Here is a 15,381-nt window from a genome sequence, read left to right on the forward strand (position 1 = left end):
AAGCAAGTACTTTTAATTTCAAAAAAACTACGTGAAATTATATATATTTACAAAAATATCCTTACTATTTTTGTAACATCCCACATCGATGTGAATAAGAGTGTTTGGGACCTTTATAGATACAAGTCCATAACTAATGTGTACCAAATCGCTAGTTTTTTTGGACTGACATGTGGTGGGTTGTTGGGTCCGATACATATTCGTTTGTGGGCTTGGATGTTATAATTTTATACAAAAATAACCTTAGAAATCAGGAAAGGAAATTTCGTGAGATAATCTTATACTTCCTCCATCCCATTTTAATTGTCACATTTTTTTTATATAAGTCAAACTGACCGATTTTTGACCAAATATTAAACATTACTCTTATATTATTTTAAAAAAATAAAAATTATATATTAAAATAGATTAAATCTACTTTTCGGTAAAATAATTTTTTTATTTTGTTCAATTATAAAATATTATAAAATGGGACGGAGAGAGTAACTTTTTTCTCCTTCCCGAAAATTAATATCATGAGCTCGGAAGGAACGGCTAGCACACGCACATGAATTCCGTAAAGTAATAAATAAAAATGAATAAATGGACGTACTTTTTGCTGTATAAATAGGTAAGCCTTAAATAAAAACTGGTTAATGTGAATGTGTATTTGACTCTTTGGGTGGAAGTGAAGGCAATGTACAGTCCATGCCCTCGTCTTGTCTCCTGCACGGGGCCGGTCCTTAACCAAGGTGATCAAGTCGGCCGTCTAGGACACCACCGCGTACAGGGGCATCAAAATATTTCAATAGTATATAGGTGTATTTATTTTTTATATTATATTATTTATTTTTTTATTTTTTATAATTTAAAATACAAATTTTTTAATTAGAATACATTAACATATATGTGATTGGGGCTATATTAAAATTTTAAAATATATTATTATCTTTGTGATAACTTTATTTTAAAATTAAAATATAATTTACTTTAATTTACTTTAAAAATATAATTAATAAATTTATTTAATAAACAAAACAAAGTAAAAATGTGAAAGATTTGAAGAAATTGAGTTTTTCGACTATGTGCGACTATACTCATTACCCCAGATTGCCGGATGAAGTCATATAACAAAAGTACAAAATCCTCTCCATCCCTCTGCTTAGCTACCGAATAAAATACAGAACACATATTGTTCTCTGTTCATTCTGAATATCAATTTTCAAAACAGTGGAAGTCATCGACTCATCGTGGAGATCGGATCATTTGTGCTTTGCAATTCAGCAATTATAACACATGTATGGTTTAAAGATTTCTATTCTAATTACTTTAATTTACTAGTAATGATGACTGTTCTATATTCAAGATATTACATCAGTGGCTTGCAGGAGATTATTGCAGGAGGTTGAAAATTTGGATATTTAGCGTACAAGAAATTCATTATATTTACTTACTACTTTAGATTCAAGTAAGTTTCTTTTATACAATGAATATATCTTATTGTGATTTTTTGATTATGAATATGGGACATCATTTTTGAATCCCGTCTAGGGCATCCAAATACATAGGACCGGCCCCGCCTGCATATTAATATTGACCTGCCTGCTTTGCTTGGTTCATTCATATATATAAAAACCTATCATGCCCTACATTTGTTCACAACAAAAAAAAATTAGAAGAACATGTACATAGTACTGTTGTATGTTTAATGGAAAGTGACACTGAGTCGTCTAAAATAGTAGAATCGATCAAACTGAAAAACCAAATAAGTTTAGCACGGAAAATTAATGTTATTGCAGATGTCAGTATTGTTAGAATATATATTTATTATATATTATTAGTGATATATTATATTAAAGATATTTTTCGTAATTTACCTTAAAACAGTTTATTATATAAATATTGAGACTTGTATCCTGATTATTAAGTACTATAATAAAAACCTAGTTATTAATCTATATTTCTAGTCTTCTATCATGGTATCACTCATTTTATGATTAGAGGAATGCTACATATTTAAAAATATTATCAAAATAACACGTGTTATCTTTTAATTTGTGAAATTCATATTAATACACAATGGATCCATTTTATTAATGAATGGACATCCAATAACACGTTGACAATTTATCATTCGGAAACGATTCTGAAAACCGTTTTTGGGACTCTGACATTTCTCTTACGATTAATTTTTCAGATTTAGTGTTGCGTCGCGAAAAATAATTTGTCAAAATCAATTATTATGTACCGACGCCGTTTGGCTAAAATATATCAATTTAATATGATAATTTTAGAAATAATTTCCCGTAATTAACTTTAGAAACATTTTACTCGGATTATATCTCGGAAAAAGTTAAGAAAGTTGTCCCCATATCTCTAAACGCATGACTTTAAAGGCCCATATTTAACCACGGGCCAACTAGTCAACCACTTAAAAAGTTCAAATTGGGCTCCAACTTACATCACATAAGCCCAATAAACTCAAAGCCCAATCACTTTCCCACTAAAAATTATATCTCTCCCTATATATATTGGACATTTTTTTTCACTTGATCTCCGGTCGATAAGGTACGTTAACAAAGCTCTATTTTTTTGTATATATACATGTATGTATTATTCTAGAAATATACAAATTTAATCTAATAATTTTAATTTTCAAAAATATTTACTCTTTATTCACCTTGCATGAAGTTGAATTTGATTATCTAAACGTTGATAAAGTAATAATAAAAAATATAATAATTTCCCTAAAATAATATTTTTCTATGGTCTCAACATTATGGACTCAAAGTATAGTTACTCCCGAAAAATTGTGATGTTGAAGCGATTAGAAGGTAAATTACTTTCAGCTCATTTTTGAATGGGGTGAAAATTTTGGAACCAAAGATTGTCAAATTTGCATCCATTAACACTTGTTTTCGCTCCTTTAAAAAACTCGGGAGCACGATTACGAAGAAAAGTGAAACTATGTTACACACCCTCCACTTGCTTTCCTTCCTTTTTAAAACTCGGAAGAAAGGGGTTAGTGGTGGCTGGAGATGAGAATTTCACTAGCTAGGGCACTTTCCGGGCAACCAACTCTGTTATTATTGGATGAACCTACCAACAAACTTTACAAATAAACAAAAGATACCGACGAAGGGTGAAAAAATTCATATACTATTTGTATATCATTCCAAAATTTTACTTTTAACCCATGGTACATCATAAACCTCAATGAAATGGACTAGTACAACACATTCTTAAGATGATCTAGTATAGTGTATTTTGCTCTATGCTTACAGGATGCACGGCAAGCAACTTCTCTGTGTTCCCAGTATATAATCCAATTACAAAACCTTCATCAGAATCACAACAGAAGCTGAGCCGAAGGTTTAAATATAAGAACTTTAGGAGCACTATGGAAGCAATTATACACATTCGCAAAGAAATTTTAACTTCCGTGGATGGACAGGACAATCTAGGAAAAAATTATAGTTTGGAAAAACTGAACCTTCTTGACTGCATAAAGATGAATTCACAAACATTGACGAGTCGCTTGTATCCTTTTGCTTGGGGTGCCAATCCGCAACACAAAAAATGGTTTTCTCTTGCCACCAAGTTAGTAAGGCCGTCTTTTCAGATTAAATTACCAGGTTCTTCAGCGCCTCTATGTTTTCTACTGTTCCATTTGAAGAAAGAGGCACTGCACTTTGATCAGCTTCTTGGTGATTAATACTCCCGTATACTGGAGTATCTTGTACCTTGTTGCGAGTAACAACAGAACTCTTACAGCCTTCAAAATATGTGGAGAATGGGAAGTACTCACAACATCGAACTTTCCACCCTACAATGTAAAGAAAAACATTATTACTATTTATCTATAATTTGTTCGCCTCAGCTTTCCTGTATGGTTCTACAAGTACTGGATATCACAAAACAAAAGGTGCTGAAGAATGGTGATACAAGACTGTGTCGTGAATGATGATTTTAAATCAAACATTTAAGAAATAGATAAAATAGATAGGAGTACTGCTAGAGGTCCAAAATAAAATCCCAATGACCACCCTTAATTGCTTACTGCTATTTTGCTCCTCTTAAATAAATAGACATGACACTTCCCACTGCAACATACTCCCTCCGTCTCATTGGATTCTTTACATACTTTTTCCACATGTTTGACACGCATTTTAAGGCTACTATAAAGTATAGTTCTATAATTTATTGTTAGAATTTTCTTTTTCTGTATAAAAGTTTAAACATTATATTTTTATTTAAAAGAAAAAAATATTTAAAATTATTTAGAGAACCATGTTTTACGGAAGCCTTAAAATGCGTTCCGATTCCCCCTCCCCCAGTGTAAAGAACTCAGTGGGACGGAGGGAGTACATTGGAATGCTCATTTCCTTTCCAAATTATGACCTCTTAACATTAGTTGCTTTGAAAAAAAATGGACGTGGCGCCAGTGACTTACTAGATGCAACTGCATGATCATCCGAAATTTTTCCTACAATTTTGTGCACCGCTATGCAGTCCTTGAGCTTCCATTTGTAAGATCCACCACTGATATAAAACAGATCAATGGCATAATTTATAACTAAAGTTTGATCTGGTCCAAACAACCAAACTAGTAACGGCAGATATAGATTAGAAAGATTCATATTTGAGGCATAATTCGATACTGACTTGTTGGTTGAATCTTCAATTAATTTGATGGCCTCAGCTTTCTTGTTTGGTTCTATAAAATAAAGCATTTCTGCTGCTGCTGCTCTATGCATCAAGGAATCTGCCAAGAAATACAAGTAAACAGATGTCAGAGTGAGGTGTGTATGGTGTTCATGAGAATTAGATTCAAAGAAATATTCAATTGACCTTTATGCTTCTCAAGGAAAAGAGTGTTTGCCTCTACTAGAGATTTGCCATGTAATTGACTGCAAATACAAAAAAATAAAGAGTATTTTAGTAATTTCATATGCTTGTTGTATCTAAACTAAAGATTAACAACATACAACATCAAAATAAACCTGAAATTGGGTTGCTCTGCATCTAGGACACTCCGTATAAGTTTCTCCGCGTCGGTAGCTGGAGCAGGCATAGAAGCCACCTTGTGGAAGAATCTTATCTGCATTGTTCCAAATCAATTGTGAAGAACAATTTACTCGGCAAAAATAACTTTGTGCACAAGGATTGCCAACACAGTTCTAGCAGATCGGAGACAAGAAAACACTAAAAAAGTCACCATGAACTTGATATAAATTTAAATTTTCAAATATATGTTATCAGGGGATGTTGTTTTATCTTATTCCTCAAAAATAAGCATGCCTTTCACAAGGGAAAAAAATCCATCTAATTTAAGATTATTTTCAAAAGATAAGAGCATGTAAATAGGTCTTTTTCTGATGGATTAGACCTTAATTTTTTAGAACTAATAAGTTACTACAAACACATTCATTATGGAAAAGCTCTGATATAAAGAACAATATGCCAAGAATTATATCAAGGGAAACTATTTACCAAGCAACAATGTGAATCTCGGTTTTCGGCATCCAATCGAAATAGCTGCTTTAGAGCCTATACGATAAAAAGATTAGAAAGACAGCATCAGTGTTGCAACTATGAAACCAATTAAATGAACGACTCTCTCTGCCTATGTACATATAGAAACATATCCAGAAAAAAAATCAAATCAAGAATGGGAAAATCAAGAAGAATAGCAGTATTAGTAAGACTGTGTTAATACTACTCTCAATTGAAAAAGAGCAAATTTGCTTCTTTAAAGAGAACATAGAAAAAGTGTTTTTGTGTGGTATCTCACAGGCAACGGGCATCTTAAGCAGGCAATACTGTGTTGCATGCCTTCAACCAAACCAATTGCTTGCAATAAAAAAATTAATAAACTTGATACATTAGGAACGTGATATTCCCACAAATATCTGTCCAGCTCCAGAACAAGGTCGTCCTAATATTAGCACAACTGTACTATAAAAATTAACAAATGTACATGATTGAAGATAAAACTATAATGTGTAATAACCGAACATGTTTGATATTTATTTAATTAATCCAGAAGGCAAGGTAGGAAAGGATTCATTTTTACACTTTGACATCAAAGTTTACCTGCAAGGCAAGCAAAATCTTATGCCTTCTCATGTGCACTTCGAAAGATAGCAGATGTGTCTCCAAGGAATCAGGTGAGTGCCTCTGGAGCAGTTTCAAATACTTAGTAGCTTCCAGTAACGGATCTTCAACCTACATCATTATAATTCCCAACATCAATTCAGAAGTACTACACATTATATACAAATCTGTCGTAATTTCAGATTCTGGAAAATAGAGAAGGATGAGGAGAGACCTGCAGCAATTTTTCTCCATGAGGATCTGGATCAACTGGTTTAACAACCCGTTTCCCGGATTTTGAGACATTGACACTGGATTCCTCACTCTTCACTTCTGCCTCCTAATAAAACCATAAATTTAGAACACACAATAAACAAAAAGAACAATAGAACTCCCTGAGGTACAAGAATTAAGTTAGTACTTTCTTAGTTCGGGCCACTGCCTTTCTCTGTTTTTGCCTAATTTTCTTTTTCTGAGAAGCGGGTAATTTCGCCATCTCATCATCTTCTTCGGCCGCTGACTTTGGAGGAGAATCATACAGCATAATATAGCATCTGCAACTCAATAATAAAGTACATGTAAACAACAGGGGATGAAATTCGGAAATAGCTGCGACTAAAAGACACGCTAAATGGCTCTACCGTCTATATTATGAATTACTTACTTTAGGTAGACCGCTCATGCTGACTATTATTAAGATATTCACAGGTACATACCAAGAAGAAATCGTATCAAAAAGTAAAATGTCAATAGAGAAACATAGAAGAAAGAGCACCTGACAGCCCCAGCCGCAGCCTTGCGAAAATAAGGATGTGAGTGGAGTCGATCTTGAAATTTCAACATATCAATATAAGCTCGCAGAGTCATCTTCCTTAAGCAGTAAGAGTGAAAATCAAACTGATCCTCAGTTATGTCTGCGTAATGCTTCTCGACAGCTAAGAATTTCTTTAGAGCTCTACCAATTTCACCTTGGCGGAAATAACTTTCTCCAGATGCAAGCTCATACCTTAAAGAAAATGGTTTAACAATCAAATTAAATTGCTACAATCCAGGGTAAGGGTTTAAAAATTAACACTAGATATTTTAGGCATCGGATTTAAACAGACACATACCACATGCACTGCATATCATGTAGGTTGTTGTGCTGCTCTCCATCTTTTGTGAACAATACAGCAGTCTTTTCTGCCAGGGAAACCTTGAAAAAGTTTTTAATGCAAAAGTTAGTTAATGTTAGAGAAGTCTGCATGTTGAAGACTAGATTACTGACGATCAACTTTCCTATCACATGTAAACTACAATGTCAAGCTGGGGAAAGTTGCAGCTTTAGAACCTGATCAGCTTGCAGCATGCGTTTAACACAATCACTATTTGCACAACGATCAGCAAGATCCATACATCTAGCTTCATCTGCCAATGCTGCAGCGGCTGCCAAATCACCTCCATGCTTTAATATCCGGCTCTGATGTTATTAACACAGGAAATAAGTATTTCCAATTATACAACAGACTAAGCCCGAGGATTAACTCGATATCGAAATCATGTAACAGCCAACCAACTCCACCATGCACACAAGATAAAAATCATATAAAATATTAATAGCACTGGTATGATTAGACCTTAATTGAGTACAAATCGATAACTGTTGGAGTGTGTTCGATAGCCTCATCAATTTTATTAAGAGCAATGTCAATCTGCCCTCGTCTATCATAATTCTGCGGTAAAGGGAAGAAAAAAGTAGCAACTGTCAGATCATGAACGAACTTATGGACTAGGTAAAATATAATATAAAACTATAAATATAATAAAAATTCATAAATAAAGCAAGTGCACTTGTTTGAAAAATCTACGGCATCAAACCTGAGCAAGATAGAACAAAGTCCACATAAGTGTTGAAGGGGGCTCTTTATCCTCTCTGCAAGATGAAAAACAAGGAATTAGCAGCAGACATGACAAAGATATTAACATAATCTTGATGCATGTTAAACATTATAAACAATCCATTTAATATGGTCAAGCAAAAGAATTTGAGCTAGTAATGTTACCTCCCAGGAAACACTCCACTCGTCTTAAGGGAGCGCTCAATATTAAGGGCCAATTCCTCTAAAATATCAGCCTGTATGAATTGACAAAAAAGGTAAGCTTTGTGATATTAATAATGCACGGGAGAAGCAGATAAATTGGGAACTGTTATCATCATTACATAGAATCCTGATAAGAGCTTGTACAAACCTTTCCAGGGTGATCATACAGCGGAGAGAGATCGGAGAATAGAGATGGAACTCCCTAAGTGGAATAATAAAGAAAACATGTAAGCTTGGCGCTGCAAACAGGATATCAACCAAATGAATCAGAAAGTATAGTACCTTTGCTAAAAGAGGCCGGATATAATTATCGGCTGCCTCGCAGAACTTCTCAGCATTTAGAAAGTCAAGCGGTATCCTCTGAAAAGTAGAAGAAAGGAATAGTTCACTACAACATAGACCGATTCTTCTGATCCATATTTTACTCAAGACGTAACAAAAAGAAGAAAGGAGAAAGGCATAGGCGAGCATCTCTAGGTGGATCAAACAGGATGCAGTAAAAACAAAATTTAAATGAAGACCATGTATATTAGAACATGCAGCCATGCATTGAAAAGTTCAAATCAAAATAGTCACATGAAGAAAAAATAGAAACAATGCACCAGAACAAGAATAACATATCTTTATTAGAAAACAAAACAGAAAAGCTTGGAGGAATAACATGTTATAATTAAGCTATGGAAATCATGGTCTAACACCGGCGACTCATTATTATTCTTATATGACATACAAATTTATATTCTGTGATACGTACTATTGCAGGTGGTGAAGACAAGACATGCATACACAATGATTTTCCAAAAAAAGTCTAAAGAGGCCAGCTAAGAAGATTTCCCCCAACTAGCAATATAAAAGCATTTTACAATTTTTGCACAAGTTTGTAGTAACTCTGTGAAATCAAAGGGATGTAAACAACGGAAGCTGCACCTTAACAGCAGACGACCAAGTGTATTGCAGCCCAAGTGACTTGTACAAAGCCTCCAACTGCTCAATCTCATTAGAGGAATATACAGCACTCTCTGAATATAGTCCTAAACACTTTTGCAGACCTTCATAGTAGCTAAAGAATTCAGAAGGGAAACAAAGGAAAAAAGTAAGACTAGAGCAAATATTGCACTTCAAAAATAAAATATATATTCCAGTACAGATGGAAGCATATGACTGATTTAGCATGCGTGCTATCCGTATTTGACAAAGCAACTTCAAAAACTGACAACTGAAAATCCACGAGATCACCTTTCATATGTAAAAAATTTGCATGAACATTTGAAGAAAAAGACATTACATGTGTCCTGCCACTAGAACTCCAAGTAACTTCCCTGTATCCTCAAAACGTTTTCAAGACACCAAAGCATCTAGATTCAAAGCCCTCAAATTGGATATATGTTTGGTTCAAATTATTTACTTTTGTTCATAAAAAACAATCAAAAAGTACAGCGTACTCATTAAATTGGTTTATTATGACGCAGTACTAATTTAAACATTTTTTATACAAGTAGCATGCTACACATCAACAACAAGCTATCGTAAGCATTTGGTTGTATTGGAAATTTAAATTATCATATCTTAAATTCGATCTCGAACTTAGAATCTTCGTTGCATTGATATGAGAAAAAACGAATTGGAAAAACATTCACATATCATGAATATAAATATTAAATCAAGATAATAGTAATGCAAGTACATATATTTATACAAGGTAGAATGATTATAAGTTGCACGATTGTACGATTTCTATCAGCAAAAACATCATCTATTTTATATACCTGTAATTGTCAGGATTCATTGAAAGCAACGCCCTGTACAACTTCTCACCCTCGTCCAATCGGTCAAGCTTGACAAGAAGAGATACCTCCGCTTCCTTGTACGACAATTTATCAACCTGAAAAGACATGTATCAATCCACATGAAACAGTCTCAAATTGAAAGTCAGATGTTAATGATAATACACACTTACAATTTTGTGATTCTTTTTGTGCAACTCGTTGAGGGCTTTCTCAACCATGTCACACTCCTCCAGTAAGGATACCTGGAAAGTATTGATTTTATGTGAGCATGAGCATAATGTACAAGTACATAGTTCTGACTTCTGCAAATGTTTCACAGTATATATTTCCTCTAATTAAAATGTTAAGATGTCATATTTAACAATAAAATCCTTGGACAATGAGAAAAATCTATCAACTTGGTGACAGTAATATTACATACATGCAGAGTTCAGGATATATGATACATGCGAAGTTCAAATCTTTTGTCCAATAATGAAGAGGATATAGATAATGATAAAAGGGAGGCCGGGATTCGAAAATAGAGCAGCAGGATCATGAACTATGGGGGAACAGTAAATTCAGCGCTCCAAAACAAAGCACTGAAACATATTGAACCAAATTGTTTCAAGTAGCAACTTAAACTGTTCATAACTTCAGTACATAATCTATTCAAACAAGTCTGTTATAAAGTTTTAAGTAGTACATTTGATCTGCAACAAATATCCAGAAAACGGCATCGATACAACAAATCCTTGACTTACACATAACATAAATATATTTAATATATTAAAATATATTTCATATAAATAATTCTATATTTGCATGTCAAATAACTTGCCTTGTATAACAGCATTTCCCCGTGCTCCAGACGTTCATTTTCTGGAGGATAATCGTTCTCAAGAGTCCCTTCATATGCTTCAAGAATATCAATTGCCTTAGATGCACTACATAAAAATAAACCCATAGCGCCATTAGTGCTGCTGAACAATTAAAATCAAGCAAATTCTAACTAAATATGTCCTGAATGCTTGAGACAAATGTGTTCCATGTATCATAACCAACACAGCAAATACATTAAAATAGCCAGCTTCACCCAAATATAAGAAAAATATCTCTCGCATTAATCTTGGCATATGATAGTTTTAGTTAAATTTTGTCATTCTTAGGTGAAGAACTAAGAAGCAAAGACAGAATATGAACAAGTATACAGTCCATTCCCAGTTACTGTACATCCCAGGAACAGTTGCATTAAGTGAGAGATTAAGAAATACAGATGCCAAAATTTAGGGGAGAGAGAAGTACATGAGAGAGAGGGCGGTTTGGTGGTAATTCTCGAAAAGTAGCACCTTTTCTTTTATTTAAGTTGGTTTTATGGAGTAAAAGCACATCCAAGTATTTACAAGACATAAGCTTCTTTTTGAATTAAAACAAAGGCTTTACTTATTTAACCTATGTTACTTATATTGATTTTGAACATGATACATTATGTAATATCGGGTTATCAGTTTAATTTACAATTATTTTTAACCAACTGGCTTGACGTGGGAGCTATTCTTTAAGTTGAATACAATTACAATTCCAATTATAAAGTTATCAAAGCAAGACGTTGGGACAAGATATATATTTGCTAATGACGTGGGCTACTAATTGAAGTGCAATAGCAAACATAAAATTTCCAGAGGCTCGTGAAAGCATCATGTGCCTATTGTTTCAAATTTAAGAATGTAGTAGAAACATTTACTTTAGATTCAAATGATGAGCAACGGCAAAGCCAATCCAATTCATTCGATGATTTGGTTTTAATGTCAGCAACTGCTGCCTAGTTTCCACAAAACCAGCTAAATCTCTTATCTGCGCCTGGATAACAGGTAAAAGTTTTCCTTAAGGCAAGAGTTTAGAAAAATCAGTAACTTAAAACAGATCAAACAGAAGAATAAAACATGAGACATTTTAAGAGAAAGAAGCTATACAGAAGTATTACAATCTAACTAAAACATGTGACTGAAAGGGCATTTAAATCAAAAATTTATCACCACCAAGTTGCACTAATATGAAAGAAATATATGTTAATCCATTGAGAAACTAAACAAGATTTGTGGAGAAATGTTCTGTTACAAATAACTAATACTGGTGGTATGAAGTATGATGGATATTGTTTGGCACCCTATGGCTCTAATTGCTTGTAGTTTGTTGTGCTGAAATGCTTCCATAGAAATATGATTAATTACAATCAATCAGATTCAGATATTTCATCATGTATTCTTGCATCGTCTATATACCACTAATTCAAAGGAGACTAATTATTTGTTTCCCAAACTAATCTTCTCATCATTTATGCATTAAGATGTAATTTCATTGAATTTCCAAAGAACTTGGCAAATAATAAAAAGTTTACTATGACCATATGTCCAGATACAATACATTAGAATGTAGCATACCTGTAGAAGGGACAAATCTCTGAGTATTTCTATGTTGTCAGGATCAATCCTTAATGCATTTCGGTAGCATTTGACTGCCTCTCTATATTCTCTGTCAGAGCGGTACAGAAGGCCATAAACATGCCAGCAAACATGACTTTTTAAGTCATTCTGTATTCAAAACACTGCAAGATTTAGCTTCAAGAATATAATGGCGTTGTAAGTATAATTAATTAAAGTGAGGAAAAATCCTGACCTTCAGCCCAAGACGGACAAGTTCATAAGCTTCTGATTTTCGGTCCATGCAATTCAAAGTTAGTCCCTTCATCGACAAAGTTTCTGGCAATACATTAAGACAAAAACAGATAACGCGTCAATCATGATTGCGCAAAGAAAGTCAGCTGCAACAATATCTGTCAGGTATGGTTATATAAATAAGAGCAATCAGTCGGGTATTTGCTAGATAATTACTTAACACCTAACCACTTGATTGCAAAATCAGATCATGTACAATCTCCCCAGGATAAAACTTCCTTACCTTTCCCAAGATCCCTTTAAACGAGCTGCTAGAGGCAAAAGTTATTTACACAGGTACACCACACGAATGCAGTGATACACATAACACGTGCAAACAAACGGTGTTAATGCACGGTCATTAAATAGCAAGGTCTCGCCATCTCGGTGTGCTGTATTAACAGTGTTATTAACTTCGTCCGCATTAGACAAGACCTCTGAAGTACTACATTTTACTCAAAGGTTTTCCAAGAAATTCACATCTATTTCTTCCCTGCAACCCCCCCCCCCCTTCATAATTACCTTTGAGGACCTCATTGGAGGACAAGATCTGAGATTCTTCCCATTGATTGTACATATACTGTTCTTAGCATAAAGCATTTGCATGGTTTTTAGGTTTTTATTTTGTCATGCCATTGTGATAGATAGATAGATAGATAGATAGATAGATGTTCCTAACTTCACTTGGACCTTTTGATGCAGGACAGGTAGTCTGAGCAAAGCATTGCAAATTTATGCTTAGGCCTTAGCACTAGTGGATCTCTTCACTCCCCCTGGAAGCATTTAGTCTAAGGCGCTATTTACAATTCTTAAAACAAAACTCTCATTCAACTTTATTTTAACCTTTCTTTTACGGAAATTAATGATTTTATCAACTAAAAAAGTTGCAAAAAAAAACCTAAAATTTCTAGATTAGAAGAGCTAAAGATATGCATGTTTACGTCAATTTATGAGAAAATTAGCACATTCACTGAAACGAGCTTATGTGTTTGGATCGTAGTCTTCCTTTGTTTAGTATGTCCTATATAACTAGACACATTGCATAAAGTTTCACTTACCTCCATGGTTTGGATACTTCTTCAGTATAGTATCCGCAGCCTTCAACCCTTTCTTGTATTGTTTTGTTTCGTATGATTTCTGTAACAATAGCAGCAAAAATTGAAGTATTTAACATCAACCATTATATTTGCAGGAAAAGTTTTCAATACATTGTGGTATTAGAAATAAAGATGATAAAAAAAATTAGTAAATCAGTGCCTCTTCAAACATTCAGTAATTCGTAAAATCAGAGGACAAAGAAAAAAATTTGGGAAACAAACTCCAATATGGCACAATGTTTGTATTAGCTTGCCATCATATATACCAGTCCAACAACATTATACGAAATATAAATACCAAACTCTACATTCATCATTTACAGTCAGCTCAATAATACTCAAAAGCACACGTGCTCGCCTAATTCCAAGTTTTAACATATAAACTCTTCCCTATCAACATAATTCCCCTATTCCGCCTTTACATTATTGCCACAACACTGCACTTCTTTCCACTTTCCAATAAAGCTTCAATCTTTTTAATCTTATCCCAATAAAGATTCGATTTTGAACAAATAACGAATCAGGTATAACTTCAAAAGTACCAAATTAGGTAACTACCACTCCTTTCAACTAATTCTAACCAATTATACCATTCCCACCAAAATTAAACAAATGGGTACCACCCAAAATTCAAGAACTCACAAAAAACAAACACCCAATTTACGATAAAAATCAAAATGCACATAAACCCAAAAAAAAATCCAAAAAAATCAAGATTAGACCAACAATTACACAACTCAATAACACAGTAATTAATCATCAATTACACAAATTAAACACACAAAAACATATAAAATTGAAAAGGGTCAATTTATATACACACAAAACAAGAAAAAGATACTTACAACAATGAGTTTGAAGAGATTGGCCTCTTTAGGAGGAAGTGAAGCCCCCATTCTTGAAGTTTAAGAAGCTTAAAGTCTAGTAAATATATAATTAAATATAATTAAAAAGCAGAGAGATTTATAAATATATGAGGATATAGATACAGATGGGTGTGTGTATAGGTCGGAGGTGTTGGGGATTGGTGTGGTGGCGTCTGTTTGCTGCTGCTGCAACCCTACTATGGCAAGTAAACGAAGCTCAGTTTTAGTATTTTATTTATTGTTATTGTTATGTTATATATACTTTTTTTATTTGTCAAGCTATTTATTGTTTTTGTTTTTTCAAATTATTTATTGTTATTGTTATATTTTATAAAAAATTAATATTTATGATTATATTTAATAATTTTCCAATTTTTTTAACATTTATAAATTTGAGCGCAAACGCGGGAATCAAGACTAGGGAACACATAAAATAAATTATTAATCACTTCAATTATTTTATCATCCTTAAGTTAATAATTGAAAAATGGACTTTTGTCATTTTAACTTTTTATACGGTTACTTTTACTAATAAAATGATTGATGATGGCGCATGTATATTTGTGTCATATTATTTCTAACAAAATATTATTTTTATCATTTTTTCACTTTAAACCGGTATAACTCAGATATTAGACCTAATAAATTATTATCGACTCCAGTTTTTTAATTTAGTGAATTTGAATTATACACTAATATTTTATTTTTTTCGATTGGAAATGTGAGTTCGGATAATTTATGAAATAACTCCATTTTATCTGAAAATTACATCTTAGTTGAAA

General features: G+C 33.2%; 1 protein-coding gene across 1 annotated transcript; it reads right to left on the minus strand.

The window, feature by feature from the left end:
- Positions 1-3,124: 3,124 nt before the first annotated feature.
- On the minus strand, positions 3,125-14,824 carry LOC141717519 (N-terminal acetyltransferase A complex auxiliary subunit NAA15-like). The gene is made up of 26 exons (XM_074519635.1): positions 14,579-14,824; positions 13,695-13,773; positions 12,599-12,681; positions 12,364-12,513; positions 11,667-11,782; positions 10,764-10,869; positions 10,114-10,185; positions 9,923-10,038; positions 9,084-9,216; positions 8,439-8,516; positions 8,305-8,358; positions 8,118-8,188; positions 7,933-7,987; positions 7,692-7,787; positions 7,406-7,534; positions 7,188-7,270; positions 6,851-7,081; positions 6,497-6,629; positions 6,311-6,415; positions 6,076-6,207; positions 5,473-5,529; positions 4,983-5,080; positions 4,831-4,889; positions 4,645-4,744; positions 4,433-4,521; positions 3,125-3,805 (listed from the first exon to the last, which is right to left on the minus strand). The coding sequence occupies exons 1-26, from the start codon at positions 14,627-14,629 to the stop codon at positions 3,603-3,605; spliced, it is 2,679 nt and encodes an 892-aa protein (XP_074375736.1). The 5' UTR covers positions 14,630-14,824; the 3' UTR covers positions 3,125-3,602.
- Positions 14,825-15,381: the final 557 nt, after the last annotated feature.

This window comes from Apium graveolens, chromosome 4 (genome assembly GCF_009905375.1).
Source record: "Apium graveolens cultivar Ventura chromosome 4, ASM990537v1, whole genome shotgun sequence".
Lineage (NCBI taxonomy): Eukaryota > Viridiplantae > Streptophyta > Magnoliopsida > Apiales > Apiaceae > Apium > Apium graveolens.

Excerpts from the sequence above, each read along its gene's own strand:
- LOC141717519 (XM_074519635.1), bottom strand. The coding sequence starts at position 14,629 with ATGGGGGCTTCACTTCCTCCTAAAGAGGCCAATCTCTTCAAACTCATT. Across the intron at positions 12,682-13,694 it reads GAAGTATCCAAACCATGGAG|AAACTTTGTCGATGAAGGGA; the intron begins GTAAGTGAAACT and ends ATGTATTGCCAG. Across the intron at positions 10,039-10,113 it reads ACAAAAAGAATCACAAAATT|GTTGATAAATTGTCGTACAA; the intron begins GTAAGTGTGTAT and ends ATGTCTTTTCAG.